Source organism: Arvicanthis niloticus, chromosome 2 (assembly GCF_011762505.2).
Source record: "Arvicanthis niloticus isolate mArvNil1 chromosome 2, mArvNil1.pat.X, whole genome shotgun sequence".
Classification (NCBI taxonomy): Eukaryota; Metazoa; Chordata; class Mammalia; order Rodentia; family Muridae; genus Arvicanthis; species Arvicanthis niloticus.
In genome coordinates, this window is record NC_047659.1 from 45,819,702 (window position 1) to 45,837,908 (window position 18,207).

Here is an 18,207-nt window from a genome sequence, read left to right on the forward strand (position 1 = left end):
CCACCATCCATGCAGTACCTGGTAGAAATGAGACTCTAATGTTTAAAGATTATCCAATAGCTTTATATATTTGGTAATGCTCAATAACAAGATGCCCACACAACTGGAAGTGTTAACCAATTAAGTAACCTAGATATAAGTTGTTACCCAGGATTGCTCTCGGTACATGCATGGTCATCCACGGCGCCTACATCTTTGTCTCTGTAGCTCCTCCTCGTCTTCCTCCCCTTACTCCTCCTCTTCTTCTCCTTACTCCTCCCACCTTAGCTCCTCCCAACTTGAGGGGAAAATGTGCCACTACAGTATTATGTAAATATGTGATAAACAAATATTTTCTTTCATTCTCTGGTTTTTTTAAATTTAGCCTCCTCCTCATTCTAATTTCTTCTCCCCTTCTTTTGCCTCCTGCTCCTCCCTTTTTTTTTTTTTTTTTTTTTTTTTTTTTTAGACAGGGTCTTACTATGTAGCTCTGGCTGGCCCGGAACTTGCCATCTAGACTGTGTTGGTCTTGAACTCACAGAGATCTCACCTGCCTCTGTCCAGGCAGTGGGATTAAAGGCATCTGCTACTACACCCAATGTGTTTTCACTTTCTTGATGGGTTCCTCTGGTACACATCATTTTTGATTTGGGTGAAGCCCTGTGGGTTTTTGTTGTTGTTTTGTGTCTTGGTGTCCTAGTTAAAGAACCACATAATCAAGGTTTCAGAGATTTACTCCTGTTCCTTTTTCCCAGTGGTTATATAATTTGAGCTCTCCTATTTTATACCTGTGATCTGCCTTGCAATATTTTCTCTGTGTGTGTGTGAGGTAGGGGTCTCACATCATTGTTTTGGGTGTGGCCATTGGCTTGTTATTCTCCCCCTGATTTGTCTTTACATTTTGTTGAGTATGACTGGACCATACCTGTTAGGGTTTCTTTAGGCTCCTGAATTCGGTTTCATTTCACAGGCCTTTTTGAACTCCTGTCTATCCTTCTACCACAGCATCCTGAATGGACTTTTGTCCATTTCACCCTCTGAGGTGTCAGCATGGGGTTTATCTAAAATTCTCATAGATGCATGTTTCTTCTTCCACTATCAGTACCATCCAGACACCACTGGGCAAGTTTTGGCATCACTGCTTGGTGAAGGGGAGCCTTCCTTCTTTCTGCTCTGCTTTTTCAGTTACCCCTTTCATCCTTCACCTCTCAGATCAAGCCCCAGTCAAAACTAAAGGAGTCAGGAATCCTCAAAATACTGCACACTGTTCCATTCTTTGGTGCCTTTGTTCACCTCAGTGAGTCCTCAGTCACATGGGCAAGCTGATTCTTTTGGACTCTGAGTGGCATTATCATCACTGTGGTACTCAATGTAGCATCCCCAGGCTGGGTTAGAAGTCCCCCAGGTGCGCTTTATTAATAATGCTCGATACATGGGTTACCTGCTTTCTCCTTTCAACCCTAACTGCCTGGGAGGCACAGCCGGCACTGTGTCTGTACTGTACTGCAGCTCAGGTTAGCAGCTTTAGAAATGTTTGTGAAGTTGGAAAAAAAAATCTCACCTCGTCTTCACCTCTCTATTGTACCATTCCTGACTGTGCCTCTGGCCTCTGCTCTTTAGAAGTAGGTGAAGGATGCATGGAGCCTGGATGTTGAGCTGTAACTCAACTCAGATTGCAATGTGCATCCAAGATTGGCAGAACATATGCTCATGGGTTATCTTAATGCTTTACCAATAAGAGCTCAAAAAAAAAAAAAAAAAAAAAAAAAAAAAAAAAACCCAAAACAAAACAAAAAACCAAAAACCACAACCTTTGAATACATTGGTTTTTAAAGGGCTCTGGCCAAGTTTGGAAAATATTGTCATTTATTAGAGTTTACATAGACAGAGTGATAAGTTAATTTGCCTTTTTTTGTTCTGTAACAGAGAGAAGTTTTGGTTTTGAGACAAGGTTTCTCTGTATATTTCCGGCTGTTGGGGCTTGGAGGTTCCTTGCAGTGTGAATACATCTTATGGAAAGCTAAGCTTTCACGACACATGAGTCATGAATCTCTCAATAATAAGTGACCTAAACTCCAATGAGCTGAAGCAAAAATTAAAAGAGAATAATATATCAGCTTATAAAATCCAGCACAGTGTAGGGCATCACACAGTCATACCAAGCCACTGGCCTCTCCCTTTGATTGGCTTTGTCTCTGAGAATTAATTTTTACACAGTAAACAGACTAGCAGTGTGGATCATATGCATATCCTTGGACCAGTCTCTAAGACAAGGAAGGGCTTGGGTCACGTGGCTGGATAAGGCCAACCTCTCTTGAATCATGGTGTAAGGGATGCCATTAAAGAAAAGACAGGGAACATAGGCTAAAAGACCAAGTGTGTATTACCCTTTTGTCTCAGTCGGGGTTTCTATTCCTACACAAGACATTATGACCAAGAAGCAAGTTGCTGGGGTGGGGTGGGGGTAAGAGATTATTCAGCTTATACTTCCACATTGCTGTTCATCACCAAAGTGTTTTATCACAGGACAGAAAAGTAACTAAGACAAGCCCTCAATAAAAAATATAAATGAATAAAATTAGGAAAAAATTTAAAAAGAAAGCAATTTGGTGCAAATCATATTTTTTTCTATTACACACTCAAGTTCCCTTTTAAGGGTTATTGCTATTTTCTTGACCCGGGACATCTCTGTTTTGAAGCAGTCCCACTGAAGAAAACCTCTTTTGTCTTGCTCTTTCTTTTTCCCTCTTTTCTCTTTATTTTTCTTAGTTGCATTTATTTATTTATTTATTTATTTATTTATTTATTTATTTATTTCAGTCTTTTCCTTCCACCATGTGAGTTTTAGGAAACAAACTCAGATTGTCAAGCATGGCAGTGACTACTGTTACCTGGTGAGCCACCTTGCCAGCCCCTGCCTGCTCCATTCTGAGGTTTGCTGGATTGTGATCTCTAGATGACTTGAGATCATACTAATGTGAGCAATACATTGCATTTTTTCTTTTTCAATCATCCTGTGAAGTGCTTTGAGATTTCTCCCTTCTTTTCTTATACCTTCCATTTGTGATTAAAATAAAATTAATGAAGAGATATAACATGTTGAATTTTCTGATGATATCATAGCAAATGTACTTGTGGGAAGAAACATAAGGGTAACTGTGGATTAGTGGGCTAGTTACCAAATTTTTATATTCATCAAGGATCTGAGCCCCTCAGGTGCATAGGAGCTAGACATGGGCTTCAATGAGCCTTTTGTTACTCTGAGTATTTTTACTTTTATTTTTTTACCCACCTCCCACCCCCCCTTGGGAGCTTCCTTTGCATCTAAATTTGAAATTCTGATCCCCTTGCCTTTGAATTCTCTGCCAATCAAATTAATCTGTTACTTCCTGATTCAGCCGCATCCAAGTTCTCAGGACAGAGGCAGAATGTAACCAGATTCTTGCCCCCACTTCTCAAGTGCTGGAATTACACATATTCCACCATGCCCAGGCAAAGTTTAGATTTCTATTACAAGTTAATGTATGAATGAGCATGAATTATTTCTGACTCTTGATGTCACTGTGGTTTTCTTTCTTCATTTAAACTTATGAAGTATCAGCAATGGAATAAAAAACATTAACACATACCCAGTGTTAGCCAAGTGTTGTCCTGTGATAGTTAATGTCAACCCTCGACCTGACACACTAGGTGGGCCTTGGGAGTGTCTGTGAAGGATTTTTCCCAATTATATTAGTGAGTGTAGGAAAACCTGCCTACTGTGGGCAATATCATTTGCCTGGAAAGGGTATCAGGACCAAATAAAAATGAAGAAGGTGAGCCATGTGCTAGCAAACACACATCTGTCTCTGGTCTTAACTGTGGCCGGCTCTCATGTTCCCGTCAATTGACCTCAGAGCTGTGATGGACTATAACCTGGAACTTGGGAGCTAAAATAAACCCTTCATCCCTTTTGTTGATTTTTGCCAGGATATTTATATCAGCAACAGGAAGAGGAACTGAGACACACAATAAGTAATAGAACATCAGAGAAACATATAATCTCAGGCCTTCAGCACAACTTCTTATCCCAAGGCCCACATTTAGAAGCATTTCTAAGGATGCACTAGATATAATCATTTTTCTTGTTTGGTAGCAGATGGTGGCCAGCTGCTCACTTTCTTTACTGATGGCTAAACACAAAGGGAGAAAAAAAAAATATGTGGCTTACGGTAAATATAAGAACTTAATAAACAAAATCTGGAATTTTAGACACTCAAAGGGAAGTGGGCAATTGAGGGTAATTATCAAATTATTCAAGCCAAAATTGCTGTGCTATCTTTGTTATCTACATGAAAGAAAATGATCTAAGTGGATTGGATTATTCAGATAATTATCCAATGTTTTGGGGTCTCTGATGAGACAGTCTGGATGGTCATGGGTAGAGACAGAGAACCCATAAACAGGGAAAGGAATGTCTCCTTGCTCACCATCAGAACGCTGCTACTTGAAGGTAAATGATTTTCATGCAATTTGTAGACTTATAATCTTTTGACTCACGATGGGTCTATTACAGGATTAAACCAAATAACAATCCTTACCTAATGTTTTAATTTACTTTTAATTACAAAAGTGTGTGGCTCATGTACTCTAAGATTATTAAGTGTTTTACATATAAAACTGAATTTCTTCTCCCACATGCCTGATGTCATTTCCCAGCATCTGCTCATCCACACTGCCTCCTTCTAAGGGAGCTGCTGTTAGGCTCTTGGTAGTTTCAGCCACTTGCCTTTGGGTTCAGTATTGTACTCTAGACTAGATCCACACCATCCCTCAGCTTTCATGCATCCCTTCCCACCTCCCACTGAGCTCTGTGCTTCCTACTTAGCCACTTCTCTACTGTAGATATGGAAATTATTTCTGTAAGCCAGCAATGCGGCCCTGAATACTGAACCTAGGAAGATTTCTCCGAGGTGATTTCTGAGTGATCAACTTTTTCAGGAGTGAAATGCTGATTTCCCTTAGAGACCCTCACTATAAAAGGGCCTGCATGCCCCTCCTCACTCTCTTGCTCTTCTTACTCCCTTTCTTCCTTCTCTGTCCCTTCTTTCTCCATTCCCCACTCCCCTCTCTGCCTCTACTACCTCCTCATTTCCCTTCCCCATGCCCTAAATAAACTCTATTCTATATTATACCTCATGTGGCTGGTACCTCAGGAGGAAGGGATGCCTCAGCATGGGCCCATAGAGGCACCCTTTTACCCACACTATACCACACCTCTACCAAACATATTCCTTTGTTCCTTTTTTTTTTTTAAATAAAGCACAACAGGATCCCCTCTCTTCCTTTAGAGACATTGTCACTGGGGGTGGGGGATAGTAGTCACTTTGTTGTAGAATTCTGTTTCTTTCCAGGATTTTCCAACTTTGATTTTTAAGGCCAGACACAGTAGCACATACCTTCTGGAGTCAGAACCTGGTGTATCTCTGTGAGTTTGAGGCTAGCCTGGTCTACTGAGCTAGTTCTAGGACATCCAGGGCCACACAAAGAAACCCCATCTCAAAACAAAACAAAACAAGAACAGAGAGAGAGAGAGAGAATAGACAGATCTGAGCCCTGCTTTCAGAGTTTCTGATTCATTCAATAGGAGTATTTGCATTCTTACAAGTTTCTAGGGGCTGGGCCACACTGAGAGATACCCTGTAGGTGGTTCTTAAGAATGCCCCGCCCTGTAACAGAGAATGTAACTGAGCTACTAAGAGCTCCAAACATAGTTTCTAAGGAAATCTTTACACATCCAAATACTTCAACAATAGCCCTGTGTTTTTTTTTTTTTTTTTTTTTTTTTTTTTTTTTTTTTTTTTTTTTTGACAGTAACAGTATTAGGTCAATGAGAAACATGATTTTTAAAAAATACACAAACAATTCTTTAGGCCAAAGGACTAATTCTTTGTTAGAAGGCCTCTCAAAGGGTCATTCTGGTCCAACCTGTGAGTTGCAACCCTTTGTGGGTGGAACAACCCTTTCACAAGGGTCACTAGCATACTAGCAAAATTAGTGTGAAGTGGCAATGAAAATAAACTTATGGTTGGGGTCAGCACGACATGAGGAGCTGTATGAAAGGGTCACAGCAGATCCTCAGCTTTGTCAGTTAGCTTCTAATGAACAGTTCCAGGGTGTAACCATTTACCTCCTGAGCCCCAAGCCACCCCACCTCATGATCACCACCACTTCCTGTGAACTCTGGGTCAAATCTCCATCTAGATTTTAAGCATCTTTCTCAGTACCATCTTCTGGGCATCACTAAACAAATCATTTCTACTTGAGGGAGTCAATCATCATGTTTCCCTAAGTCCGTGATTTCAGAGTTTAGTTCAAGCACAAAAGATATTTATAAAACTCAGATCCCTGAGGCCAACCCTAGAGACCTAGAGATCTCCATTGTGTCAGAAGCATCCCCAGTAGACCTTGGAAGCCTGCATCTTTTTGGAAAACCTTCAGATGATGCTGATTTAGGTGGTCTGCACACGACCCTTTAAGAGACCTTGCTTTTTGTTTCTAAGCTCAGTGTCTACAGCTCCTTTAGCAACCTCTATCATGATATGATCTGAATCGCCTCACTATCCTGACTGCTTAATGCTGCTTGCCAAAATATCCCTAAATATACTCAGACACCCTCCCCCCCCCCCCACACACACACAGTTTGGTTTACTATTCTTCATAGCATGTATCCCTACCCAAATTGATGTCTGTCAACAAGGGAGGGGAAGTTGTCTACTTTACTTACTCATGCCACTTAGCACCTTTACCAGTTGGATCCTACATATATTAATCAGTTTTTTCATTGCTGTAACAAAATACCCATGGCAGGAAGCTTATAAAGAAAAAAAAAAGTTTATTTACATCATCATTTTAAACATTCAAGTATATGACACTAGCAAGAGATCAGCTCTGGAGAGAGTTGCCTGCCAGAACCATGACAACAGCAGGAATAGCACACATCTTGAACCAGGAAATCAGAAGCAAAGGCCTCAGACTCAGGCTTTTGTAACCATCTATTCCAGAAGGCCTCTGATGATCTAACAATTGTCCAGTGGTCCCCATCTCTTAAAACTTTTACCACCTCCAAAACTCACTACTTTAAAAACTGACCCTCAACTACAAGAACTAGGAAATAACTGGACTACAGCATGCACAAAATCTTATTTATAAATAAGCAATGGAGATGAGAAAACAACATAAGAAATAACTCACAGAGACCATATGGGTAAACAAATTCTAAAATACCTAGCTGAATCTCCACAAGGTGAACTTTGACCTCCACAGTCACACCTGGGCATATATGTACCCACAAACACACATATACACAAACAACAACAATAATAAAATACTAATATAAAGACATTCTTTTAAGGAAGAAACACAAATTAAGAGCCCAATTCAATAGTCAGTTCTCACATCTTGGGCTCTGTATTAACAGAGTTGACCAACTTGTCCTGACAATGTTGTTTGGAACTTCACATCTGTACTGAGTATGTACAGGCTTTTTCCTTGAGCAACTGTGGATCTGAGCATCCTGGAACCAATCTCTATAAATGCTGAGGGGCAACTGCATTGTTTGATATATTTGTGGGTGGTTATCAGTAAGTTAACTGACTCCTTGAACTGTCATGGGTGGAGAGGGATAAGGAACATTCAAGTGGTGTTATTATATATTGGTGTGGCCTTTGAAAAACACTCTCGCTTTGTTGGTAAAGTATAGCATGGACATACTCTTTCTTTGTTTTTTTTTTTTTTTTTTTTTTTTCAAGACAGGATATTTCTGTGTAGCCCTAGCTGTCTTGGAACTCACTTTGCAGACCAGGCTGGTCGAGATCCACCTGCATCTGCCTCCCTAGTGCTGGGATTAAAGGTGTGCACTACCAATCACCCAGAATAGCATGGACATATTCTATGAAATGATAGTATACTTTTAAAAATTATTAGTAGGAAGGTATCATACATAGTTGGGGGCCCACCAAGCTTGTTAGTACTACCCAGTGTCATCAGACTAGGTGCAAGGACTGCCTGACTTAAGATGTGTCTGTATGTGCTCTTGGTTAAGTGCCTCTAGCCAGGGTGTTTGCATTCTGTGTTTCTTTCATTAGAAGATAACATAAAGAAGAAGACAATATCATGAGTGGAATACAGAAATAAGGATGATGTATTAAAAGTGTTTACTTTCTATGATAAGAGAGAACCAGGCAGATGTTATTATCGGTTCATAGGAGAGGTCAAAACAGCAGGGTTTCTGTTAGGTAAAGGAATGTGGAGATGAATAGTAACAGAGACAATACTGGCTTTCCATAATGGAGAAGAAATCAATCAAAATACCACCAGATCTGCAGACTTTCCGTGTTTATCGGGAGTTGCCATTCAGCAGTGCTGAAGTCAGAATCCAGGGCCTTGCTCATACTAAGTGCATCCTCCGACAGTGACTACAGCTCCTGCCACTGCCAGCCATTTAGAAAGAGTTGCAGAGTAGCTCAGAGGGGACAAACAAGGCCAGAGCCTGACCTGTCCAGGGGTTTGGACAGATAACGTGTATAGCCTTTCACTGGGAAATAAATGACTTTCATATCCCAGGCCAAATGCTGTTAGATGCTTTACCATTGAGGGAGCCACATGGCTGGTGCTCAATCCTAGGAGATCAACACTGTTGGCAAAAGCCTTGTAATCCAGCTCGCCAGAGGCATACACACATTTTAGAGGCAAAAAATGCTGGGGCATCACAGGTGCCAGTTAGAGAGTCAAACCATGCTGGGTGGAGGGGGTTGGGGGGGGGGCTGAGGATCCAGAGACAAATGTGATGGAAGCAGAGGCCCGCATTTACCTTGAGTAGACTGGGCCTCAGCTCTTCCTCTTACCACATTCCCAAGTGTGAGCCCAGCTTCTTTCTGCCTTCCTCCTCATTTCGAAGGCAGGCTGACAGACAGATAGATCTGTGTATATGTGGCACATAAAAAGTGTATATATAGATATAGAGATAGGTGTAGGTATAGATAGATATAGATAGGTATATCAATATCAATACACACACACACACACACACCAATAACTATGCTCCCTCCAGAATCTAAATGCTTCTTAGAGGGGTCAGCTAGGTCCTAGGAGCAGGAGCATTGAGTCAGTTTGGACAGGGCAGGAAAGCTTTGTTGTGAGCATGCAGAGAGACAGTTGGACTGGTTATCCCAATTTCTGCAGGCAGTTCAGAAACCTCTCATCTGTGTGACATGGAATTCTACCCAAAGAAGAATTTTAATAGGAAAGGAGTCACCCAGCAACGGACTTTTATTTCATGGGTTTCTTCCTGTCATGGCATCATAAGAAGCTGATCACAGTGGTCTCTGTCTAAAGGCCAGCCACAAAGACAGGTGGGGCTTATCAGAGGCACAGAGTGAACATGTGTATGTGGTATGTAGCCATGTATGTGTGTGTGTATATATGAGTGTGCATGTATGTGCATGCATGTGTATGAATGTGTGAGTGTGCATGTATGTGCATGTGTGTGTATGTGTGCATGTATGTGCATGAATGTGTATGTGTGTATGTGTATGTATGTGTGTGCATGTATGTGTACATGTGTTTGTGTGTATGTGTGCATGCATGCGTATGTGTGTGTTTGTGTGTATGTGCATGTGTGGTGAGTGCGTGTGTGTAGAGAAGTTTAAAATGTCTGCTTTAGCATTCTTACTCATATGGTTAGTTTTATTCTGACATTTTGCTACATGGTTTTTATTACTCACATCTGATCTTTGCGGATGACATCACTGTCTCCTCCTCCCCCTTCTTCAAGATTTATTGGACATTTTGTACAGTTTCATTTTATCTTCTTTGTTGATCTGTTACTTGTAGCTCGTTGCTTGGCTATTTTAGGGGCTTCCTTTTTGATTTATGCCACACATCTTTAATTTTTCTTAGCCTACCTTAAATCAACATGTGGCATAAGACTCTTGTGATAATCCACTTCAGTTTCTTTTCATCTGACCTTTATGCCATGCTTGTCTTATATTTCATGTCTCTGTGTATTATAAACCTGATCTATTACTATTACTTCTGCTCAGTCAAGAATATGGTAGAGACATTTAAGTCATAAGAAAAATATTTGGGATATTTACCATTAGGTAGCTCTCATACTATGCCGTCAGTCCAGATAGACTGGCACTCCCAGCTGGAATTATCATTTTCTGGAATTGTTTTAACCAACTTCCTTTAGCATTTCTTTTGGCGAGGATCACTAGGGATAAGTTAGTTCTTTCAGCTTTTATTGTATTTTTTTCTCACATGGGCAATTTTATTAAAAAACAAAACAGAACAAAGGCAAAAGACTAAAACACCAACTCCACCAAAGGGAGGGCCCTGGGGCCAGGCCACCCTCCATTGGCTGCTAAGTATCCTGCTGCTGCACGAAGGGGTTGGAGATGGCCTCCGTGCCATCTTGCAGGCAGCTGAGCACCACCGAGGTCCCACAATACACTCTGAGCCCCAGCTGCCGCTTGTCCTCCATCAGCTTGTACTGGTCAACAGGGTCTCGCGTGTACTCAATGGTTCCCTCCGGCACCAGGACACCACGGGCTTCCCCGCCACCCTGGAACTTCACACTTGGATGGTCTTTCTTTTTTCTTTTTCTCCTTGCCTACCATCTTGTCGCCGTGTGCCCCTTTTACATGTATTAAATAGTCGTCTTTCGCCTCTGTTTTTATGTGGCATCTAAGCTGGACGTTGCATGTATTTTCTTCCGGTGCGTTCAGGATTCCGCTCCCCTCCTCCCTCCCTCGCATTGTTCCAGTTGAGAGCTCTGCTGTTAAATGTGTCCGTGTTCCTCTCTGTGTAGTTTGTCTTTTTTTTCCCTGGAAGATTTCTTCCTGATCATGGGGTTTAAGCAGTTTCATTGACTGTCCTTTGATGTAGCTACCTTCAGTTCGTGTGTGGTGTTTCTTCAATATGAAGAAACTGAGTTTCATCAATGTGTTGGTTTATAGTTTTTAGTAAATTTGGAAAAAAATCTTAATGACACTTTCTTTGAACACATTTTTGAACACATTTTTTTTTTTTTAAATCTGTGTCCCAACCTGATTCTTGATTTCTATGTGGGGGGGGGGGGGGGGGGGGGGGGGGGGGGGCGGGGAGGGGAAGAGGTAATCGAGTCTCTTGAGTTGGACTTACAAGCACTTTGTGAGACCCCATCATGGACATGCTGGGAACCAGACTTGGGTCCTCGGCAAGAGCAGTAAGCATTCTTACCTGTTGACCCATCTCTACCCCGTTTCCTTTTGCACCGTTTCTGCTGTCAGGTCTTAAGTTCAGTCTTCTTGTTCTCTGATGACTCCCCTGTTGCTGAGATCACTCTGTATGGTTGTCTTCTCATAGAACTGTAGTTCTGACTCCTAAAAGTTATTTTAAGTGTTCTTTTAAAATACTTTTTTGTCTCTTCATAACTTCTGGAACATTTGAAATAGTCTTAAAACAACTTTTAATATCCTTTGTTATAAAAAAAACCATTTACTTATTTATTTTACTATTTTATGTGTATGAACATTTGTTTGCCTGTATGTATGTCTTTGCATTAGGTGCAGGCAGAGGTCAGAAGAGGGCATCAGAGGCCCTGGAACTGGAGTCCCAGAGGGCTGTGAGCCACCATGTGGGGGTTGGAAACTCAACACTGGTCCTCTTACCACAGGTCATATTTTCCTGCATGGCCAATCATCCTGATGCCAAATATTGACAGTTTTCTACGTTTTGTGATTGACCCTTGGACACAGTTAAATGACTTGGAACAAACAACGTTGTCCTTTTGAGTCCTTATTCTTTAGCTTTTTGAGCATCCTTGTTTATGATCAGTGTTTGCTCACTGGCAGAGCAAGGCCCTCTGAGTTCTAGCCACTATCCCGTGAGTTAGATAGTCAACCGGTTTGCTTGGGAGGAGCAGGTGCTGTTGCCAGCCCTGTGTGAAGGCAGGCCATTCACCATACCAGCTCTTGCCTAGGCCCTGGGTACTTTGCTCCCATGTAAGTGCCAATCCAAGATCTACTGAATACTGGAGGAAACACTCCACCGTGCTCAAGGATTCTCTTTAGCCTCTATACTACTCTGTCCTACAGATTCTAGCTGCCCTGGTTCTTTCCCACACATGGTAGTGTCTGAAGTCTGGTTAGTTCATTCAGCTCTGCCCGTGTTGGGTGTAGATGGACTCAGTTGCTTCTTTATCACACATAAAATGTCCTCACTGGTAGCTGATCAGGAACACTCAGAAGATTCCCAAACTCCCTATGTTTCTTCTCCTTTGTAGTTCAGTTGTCTCACAGGACATGTAGGTGCTATGTAGAGAGCCAGGGTGCCTTTCTCTTCATTCCTTCCTGGTGGTCCCTCAGTCTTTTCTACACACCCCCAACCTGGTCTTTAGACCTTTCCTGCCTGCTCCCTCTTGGAAGAGTGGATAAGTTCTTGTGGACCTTTCAATCTTTATTCTTGATCCATCCTTGAAGGGTCATGTTTATTCATTCAGAGCAATTTCTTTCTCTCTCTCTCTCTTTCTTTCTTTCTTTCTTTTTTAAAAAAAGTGTTTTTATTTTTTAACTTTTATTGAGGTGTGCATGTAAGTGCCCATGAGTACATATGTCTATGAGTGCCAAGAGGGCATCTGGAGGTAGAGTTACAGGCAGTTGTGAGCTCTGACATGTGCTGGGAACTTGAATTCGGGTCTCCTCTAAGAATAGCATGCACTCTTAACTGCGGAGCCATCTCTCCAGCCACAGAACACTCTCTAAGATGGCTGGTGTAGCGTATGCCAGACACTCACAGTCTTAAGCCCCACATCTACAGTTCTTCTTTCCATTGGTGAGAATCTAGGAATGTCCACAGCCAGGCAGAGATGGTCTGACTCTTAGCACTTAGACCGTGAGACAGTCTTATTTATCAGAGACAATTGCATCCTGGAAGAATTAACTGGTTTTGGCAACTCCTTCAAGTGTCCAGATCCTCAAAGCAGAATTCTACTCTTAACATTTTGCTAGTGAATCCCTCTTGCTTGTTCAACTCATCAAGTTGCTTAAGGAAGAAGATGGAACGGTAGGATCCGTCCAGACCCTCTGCTTCCGGTAGGACTCTCGGCAGGCCCCATCACTGCCGTCTTTACACTGAAACCCACGGGGCTCTGCATGCTTTTCATCATGACACCTGCTGGAATGAGTACAAATTCTACTTCATAGAAGACCGGCCTTATGCTGCTGTGACTCAGTAGAGGGGTCAGTTACCTTCTATGGCAGCTCTTGAACGTTTACCTCTTGTCTGTGCCATTGCCAAATATGAACATTATCATCACAATAAATGAAGAGTTGTGGGTTAAATCCTAATATTTATGTTAGTTTAGGAAACATTCTGCCTAAGAAACACTCACAGGTTCCTAAAAAAGAAAGAGAAAGCCTTGGATGGAGAACAGGACCCGGCCTTGCGTCGTATTCAGCTTTGCAAATTGCTCTCTACTCATTAGGCTTTTCCTATAACTGTTCTGTTATCACTAGTATCATGTGATGTCTCAGGCAAGCCTGGATTTCTAAGCTGCTGAACAGCCCAGACTCTGGGCTGAAGAATCTAGAAAACCCCTACCGTCCCACAGCTCTCACACGTTAAGCACTCTGTACACCCCCTCATGTAAATTTGTCACCAATTCCCACCATCTCTGTGGACACCAGGGTAGTCTTTCTGCTGTGGTCAAAGCTGAGAGAGAAGCCATGACTCTCTTGATAGTCTTGGAAAAGCTGAAGCTGAAGCTGAAGCAGATGCCCCAGCTGCCTAACTAGCCCAGGCTCAGTTCCCAGAAGCCCCTTCTCCGACTAAGCCTGTTTCTGGGCTTAGCTGACCATCTGCCAGCACTTAGAGGCTCTGAGAGTGCTGTCCCTACTCCCACAGGTGGAGACTGACTCTTTTTCCCTCTGGATGCAAATCTTTCCATCAAATATGGCCTCATATCTTACCTGTAAAATAGTCCCATAGCACAGTAATAAGTTGACTTAAGTCTGGATCAGGTATGTCTATTTTTCTACAAACAGAAAGGTAAGGGTCTGTTTGACAGGAAAAAGAAATATGTTTCATATTTTGATGATCTTTTACAAGTCAAAACAGGTCTATATTTTAAAGGAATTTTTAAATAGCAGTCTAGAATTGTTTGGGGGAATGGGGAAAAATATTCCTCTGACAAGGAAATTTATTTTATTCTCAAGTTTCAAAAAGGTTGAATTTAATTATAGATGGCTGTAAAGAGCAGAAAAAGCAACCTTGAAAGTTGTCCTGAGAGGGGAAAACTAAGATAACATTTTCTGAGAGGAGAATATAATCAGGTAACTTTATAGAAATGAGAGTGTCAAAAGGGAAGGAAGATCTGGGGCTATACCTCAGTGGGAGAGCCTGTGCTCCATGTGCAAGGTCCTGGGTGGAGGAGGAGAGGGAGGAGTGAGGGGGAGGAAGAGGAGGAGGAGGAAGAGGAGGAGGGGAGGAAGAGGAGGAGGGGAAGAAGAGGAGGAGGGGAGGAAGAGGAGGAGGGGAGGAAGAGGAGGAGGGGAGGAAGAGGAGGAGGGGAGGAAGAGGAGGAGGGGAGGAGAAGGAAGAGGAGGAGGAGGAAGAGGAGGAGGAGGAGGAGGAGGAGGAGGAGGAGGAGGAGGAGGAGGAAAATTCTCTTGGCATGTTACACCAAAATGTGGCATCTCAGCACCTGAGCAAATAGTATCAGGAAGGTCATTGTGACCTTGCCCTGCTGTTCCCACAGAAGACAGACTGCAATTAGGACCAATAAGACCTTCCCTAAATTGGTTGTAAGACCTTATTATGATCTCAGAGGAGAGGGATATCCTCCTCTCTAAGGTTACAGGGACTCAGAAAAACCTGAGCACGCAGGCCTTCCAGGTCCTTCCAAGTTGCTGTCATGAAGCTGCACCCTCCTGTTCAGTCATCTGTATCTACCACCTCATCAAACCTGACATAAAAATATTCAAGTGTGACTGTGTCTTTGGATGCCATTTCCTTGTGAACAGAGAGGCTCCTGCATCATAGAAAATGGACATCAGAAGTAAATGTGTATCTTTCTCTTGTTGCTCTGTCTTTTGTTACAGGGGTCATAGCCTCAAACCTGGTGATGAGCCAGGAAAGGAGACTTTGCCTTTTCTACAGTGGAACTTTTTGACTCTACCTAGAAACCCTTTCTTCTTAAAGTTCGGACAGTCATAAAAATGAAATTATTTTGGAAAACACGTGCTAATAGGGACTGTATGAAGAGGACATGCCTCCTCCAGATACAAACATAAGAATCAGTCGCCAGCGATACCATACTTCAGATGAGACTTTTCAAAGCCTAGTACAAATACATGCAATGGACTTGAAGTTATTCTAACAGTAATCCTAACATTTCCAATTATAGCATTCACTAGAGCAGCTATCTAACAGGAGCAGGTATTTTGGTTTTGCATATGAAGACCACAAAGCAGACATTGAATATGGGTTAGAAAAATAACATTAAAAGAAAAATATGAATGTAAGGAAAAGCAAAGAAATGAAGTATAAATTGTGTATTGTTTGCTACTTACAAGACTATTGTTGGTGGCCAGAAAAAATGGAGACTTACCAGTGGACCATGAACAATTCTACTGTGAGGTGAAGAGAGAGTTGACGATGCTTTGTTCTCTTCTTTTGTTCTGTAGGTATTATTACTTGGCATTCCGAGCACATCAAACACCTCCTGCTAACAAAGAGAGCTGTGTTGCTATCTTGGAAAAGTCCAGATTAGATCACTGGGTCCTAGGGAAAACAAAGGTAGCTCTCTCTCTCTCTTTATAATTCTGACTGTCATCTAGGATGCTTTCCTGTCACTGACAGCTAGCACAAATGGCTTTGTACCTGGCATACCATAGCAGGCAAGACTCCAACCTAAAGACGGTCTTTGCCGGCCGTAACTCAGAAGTCCGGGGGAGTACAAGGCAGAGGTGGAGGGTTTGTACGTTGTTCTGTAATTTGAGAACCTTTTAGCATCTCTAGAAAGAGATCTTTGAATGCACTTTACCAGGTCCCGCTTTCTATAGTTCATGATCTAGCACACATGCTAACACATAAATCATAGTATCAGCAGCCATGAGCGCCCATTTTGCTCACTTTTGTGTTAGATGTGTGCTGTTTATTGCGTACTCTGATTTTAGTTTCATCATGTGTAGATTTTCATTTGCGGAAACATCACATCCCTTTAGGAGCCCAGGTTTTTATGGTTAATTCTGCAAGGCCAGTTTCAGTCTGCATGTAGATTTCCTCTGCAGGAAATCCGATCGATGGGAGTCATGCAGGTCTCCTGGCTTCCATACTATCATCTGACTTCAGATTGGTCCTGAGCACCTCCATCACAGGTTATCAGGAGCAATGAGGGCAGAGCTGGTCTGAGAAAATAGAACCCCTGGCTGCTGGGAGGCAGTCCCAGGCAGCACTTGGAGGATTGTCTAAACCTTGAAACCTCATTTTAGATAGGAGATTGTATTTGCCAGAGATAACGGATATACTTTATGCATAAGTTAAATCACTATGAACTTGACTTAGACAATGGCTTTAATATTTTCAATAGGCTGTAGTGGAGTCATGTTTTTGTTGAGAAGCCCCAACATAATGCTAAAACAATGCTTTCGTTCAGGTTTTCCTCAAATATTACCATGTTGAGCAATTAAATTTGCTTCTACGAGAAGTCATGGGCCGAGTGGTCATGCTGCAGGCATATACCAAGGGCTGGCTCGGAGTGAAGAGATATAAGACAGCCAAAGAGAAGAGAGAGAAGGGTGCCATAGCCATCCAGTCAGGTAAGTGACCTGGTTCTGGCTAGTGCCTCTCCTCACCATTTAACTGAGTGCTCCGGTCACTCACCTTGGGCTTCCCCTTTTGATTTCTCCCTTCCTCCCCTTACTCCATCAAATACTTGTCAAGTACCTATACAAGTCAAGCCTCATAATAGCTGGGAATGTAGTGAAAGGAAGCTCTCTGTGATCTCTGATCTCAAAGATAGACAGACATTCGACCATTATAACACCCTGGTGGTGGCAAGACAGAGCAGTAGGAGCTGACCAAAGGTGTAAAACTCCATCACTCTACATGTGCCTGCCTCCCAAGGTGACTGATGTCACGTGCACTTCAGAGTGCTATTGAGATTTTACCATCATAACGGCTAGCACCAACCTAATAGGGTTTTGTAGTACAGCTGAGACTTAGAAATAGGAAACAGGCCTCTAGGCTTTATCTGAGCCCATGGATACCTCTGTCCACGTGCATATGTGATTCCTGCTGAGATCAATACCCGATTCTCATGCTTCTGAGGAGCGGTTACAAAGTGACAGAAATGCAGAAGATGAATTTCCTGGTACTCTCATAACAAGAAACCATAGCATGCTTTGGGCCTCATGAGCTTTTTTCAGAGCTGCTCAGGCCAACATGGGGACACAGATGACAGCCTCTCATCTTGGATGGAGGCTTTGTGCATCACCACTATCTGAAAGGTGTCAGAGTCTCTCTCCCCCAAGCCCTGATCACCAGCTTTAACCCCTGTGCCCAAGGCAGGGTTTTTTTCATTCTTGGAATAACAAGGAAACCACCTCACCTGGGATCTGGAGCTCCTGCTATTACTAAATAGAGCTCAAAATGTTCGGGAAAGTCTGACTTTAAAAATGGTTCTTCAGAAGCATTTTTAAAACTTGACCAAAAGTTCAGAAAGGCCCTTCCTTGACTGTAGTTTATCTGCTGACTTTGATTTTCCTCAGAGAGAAGGCAGGGTGGGGGTGGGGGATGAGAGACACAGATTGGAGGTAGAACAGCTTCTATCAATTCTCTGGCATGCTTTTAAATTAATGTCATTCCCAACACATGGTTTTATATTTTTAGCCTGGAGAGGATATGATGTTCGGAGGAAATTTAAGCAAACAAGCCACAAGAGGAGGAGTGAGTCTGCGGTTCATATTCAAGCAGGTAATTAAAACATTATTTTTTTGCTGTGTCCACATGAAATATTCTGTGATGCCATTCAAATGAGTTCAGAGGTGCTGAAAGGCTAATGACTGAGGAGCACTGGGGTGAGCTGAGAGTTCTGGGGTTTGTGTGAGGGTGGGGATCACATCTTCTGAGAACCCTCCTGGCTGGGATCATGGGGCACTCTTCACATTCACCAGGGGCCAGGCTTGCTAATAATGTCCTCAGGAA

The 18,207-nt window shown here is 42.4% G+C and overlaps 1 protein-coding gene across 1 annotated transcript in view; it reads left to right on the plus strand.

The window, feature by feature from the left end:
* Positions 1-18,207, plus strand: part of Myo3b (myosin IIIB) — a 340,938-nt gene that overhangs the window by 197,888 nt on the left and 124,843 nt on the right. Inside the window, exons 29-31 of the mRNA XM_034495370.3 lie at positions 15,687-15,798; positions 16,658-16,820; positions 17,893-17,976. Of these exons, the coding sequence (XP_034351261.3) occupies positions 15,687-15,798; positions 16,658-16,820; positions 17,893-17,976 (359 nt within the window). The remainder of the gene's footprint in view (positions 1-15,686; positions 15,799-16,657; positions 16,821-17,892; positions 17,977-18,207) is intronic.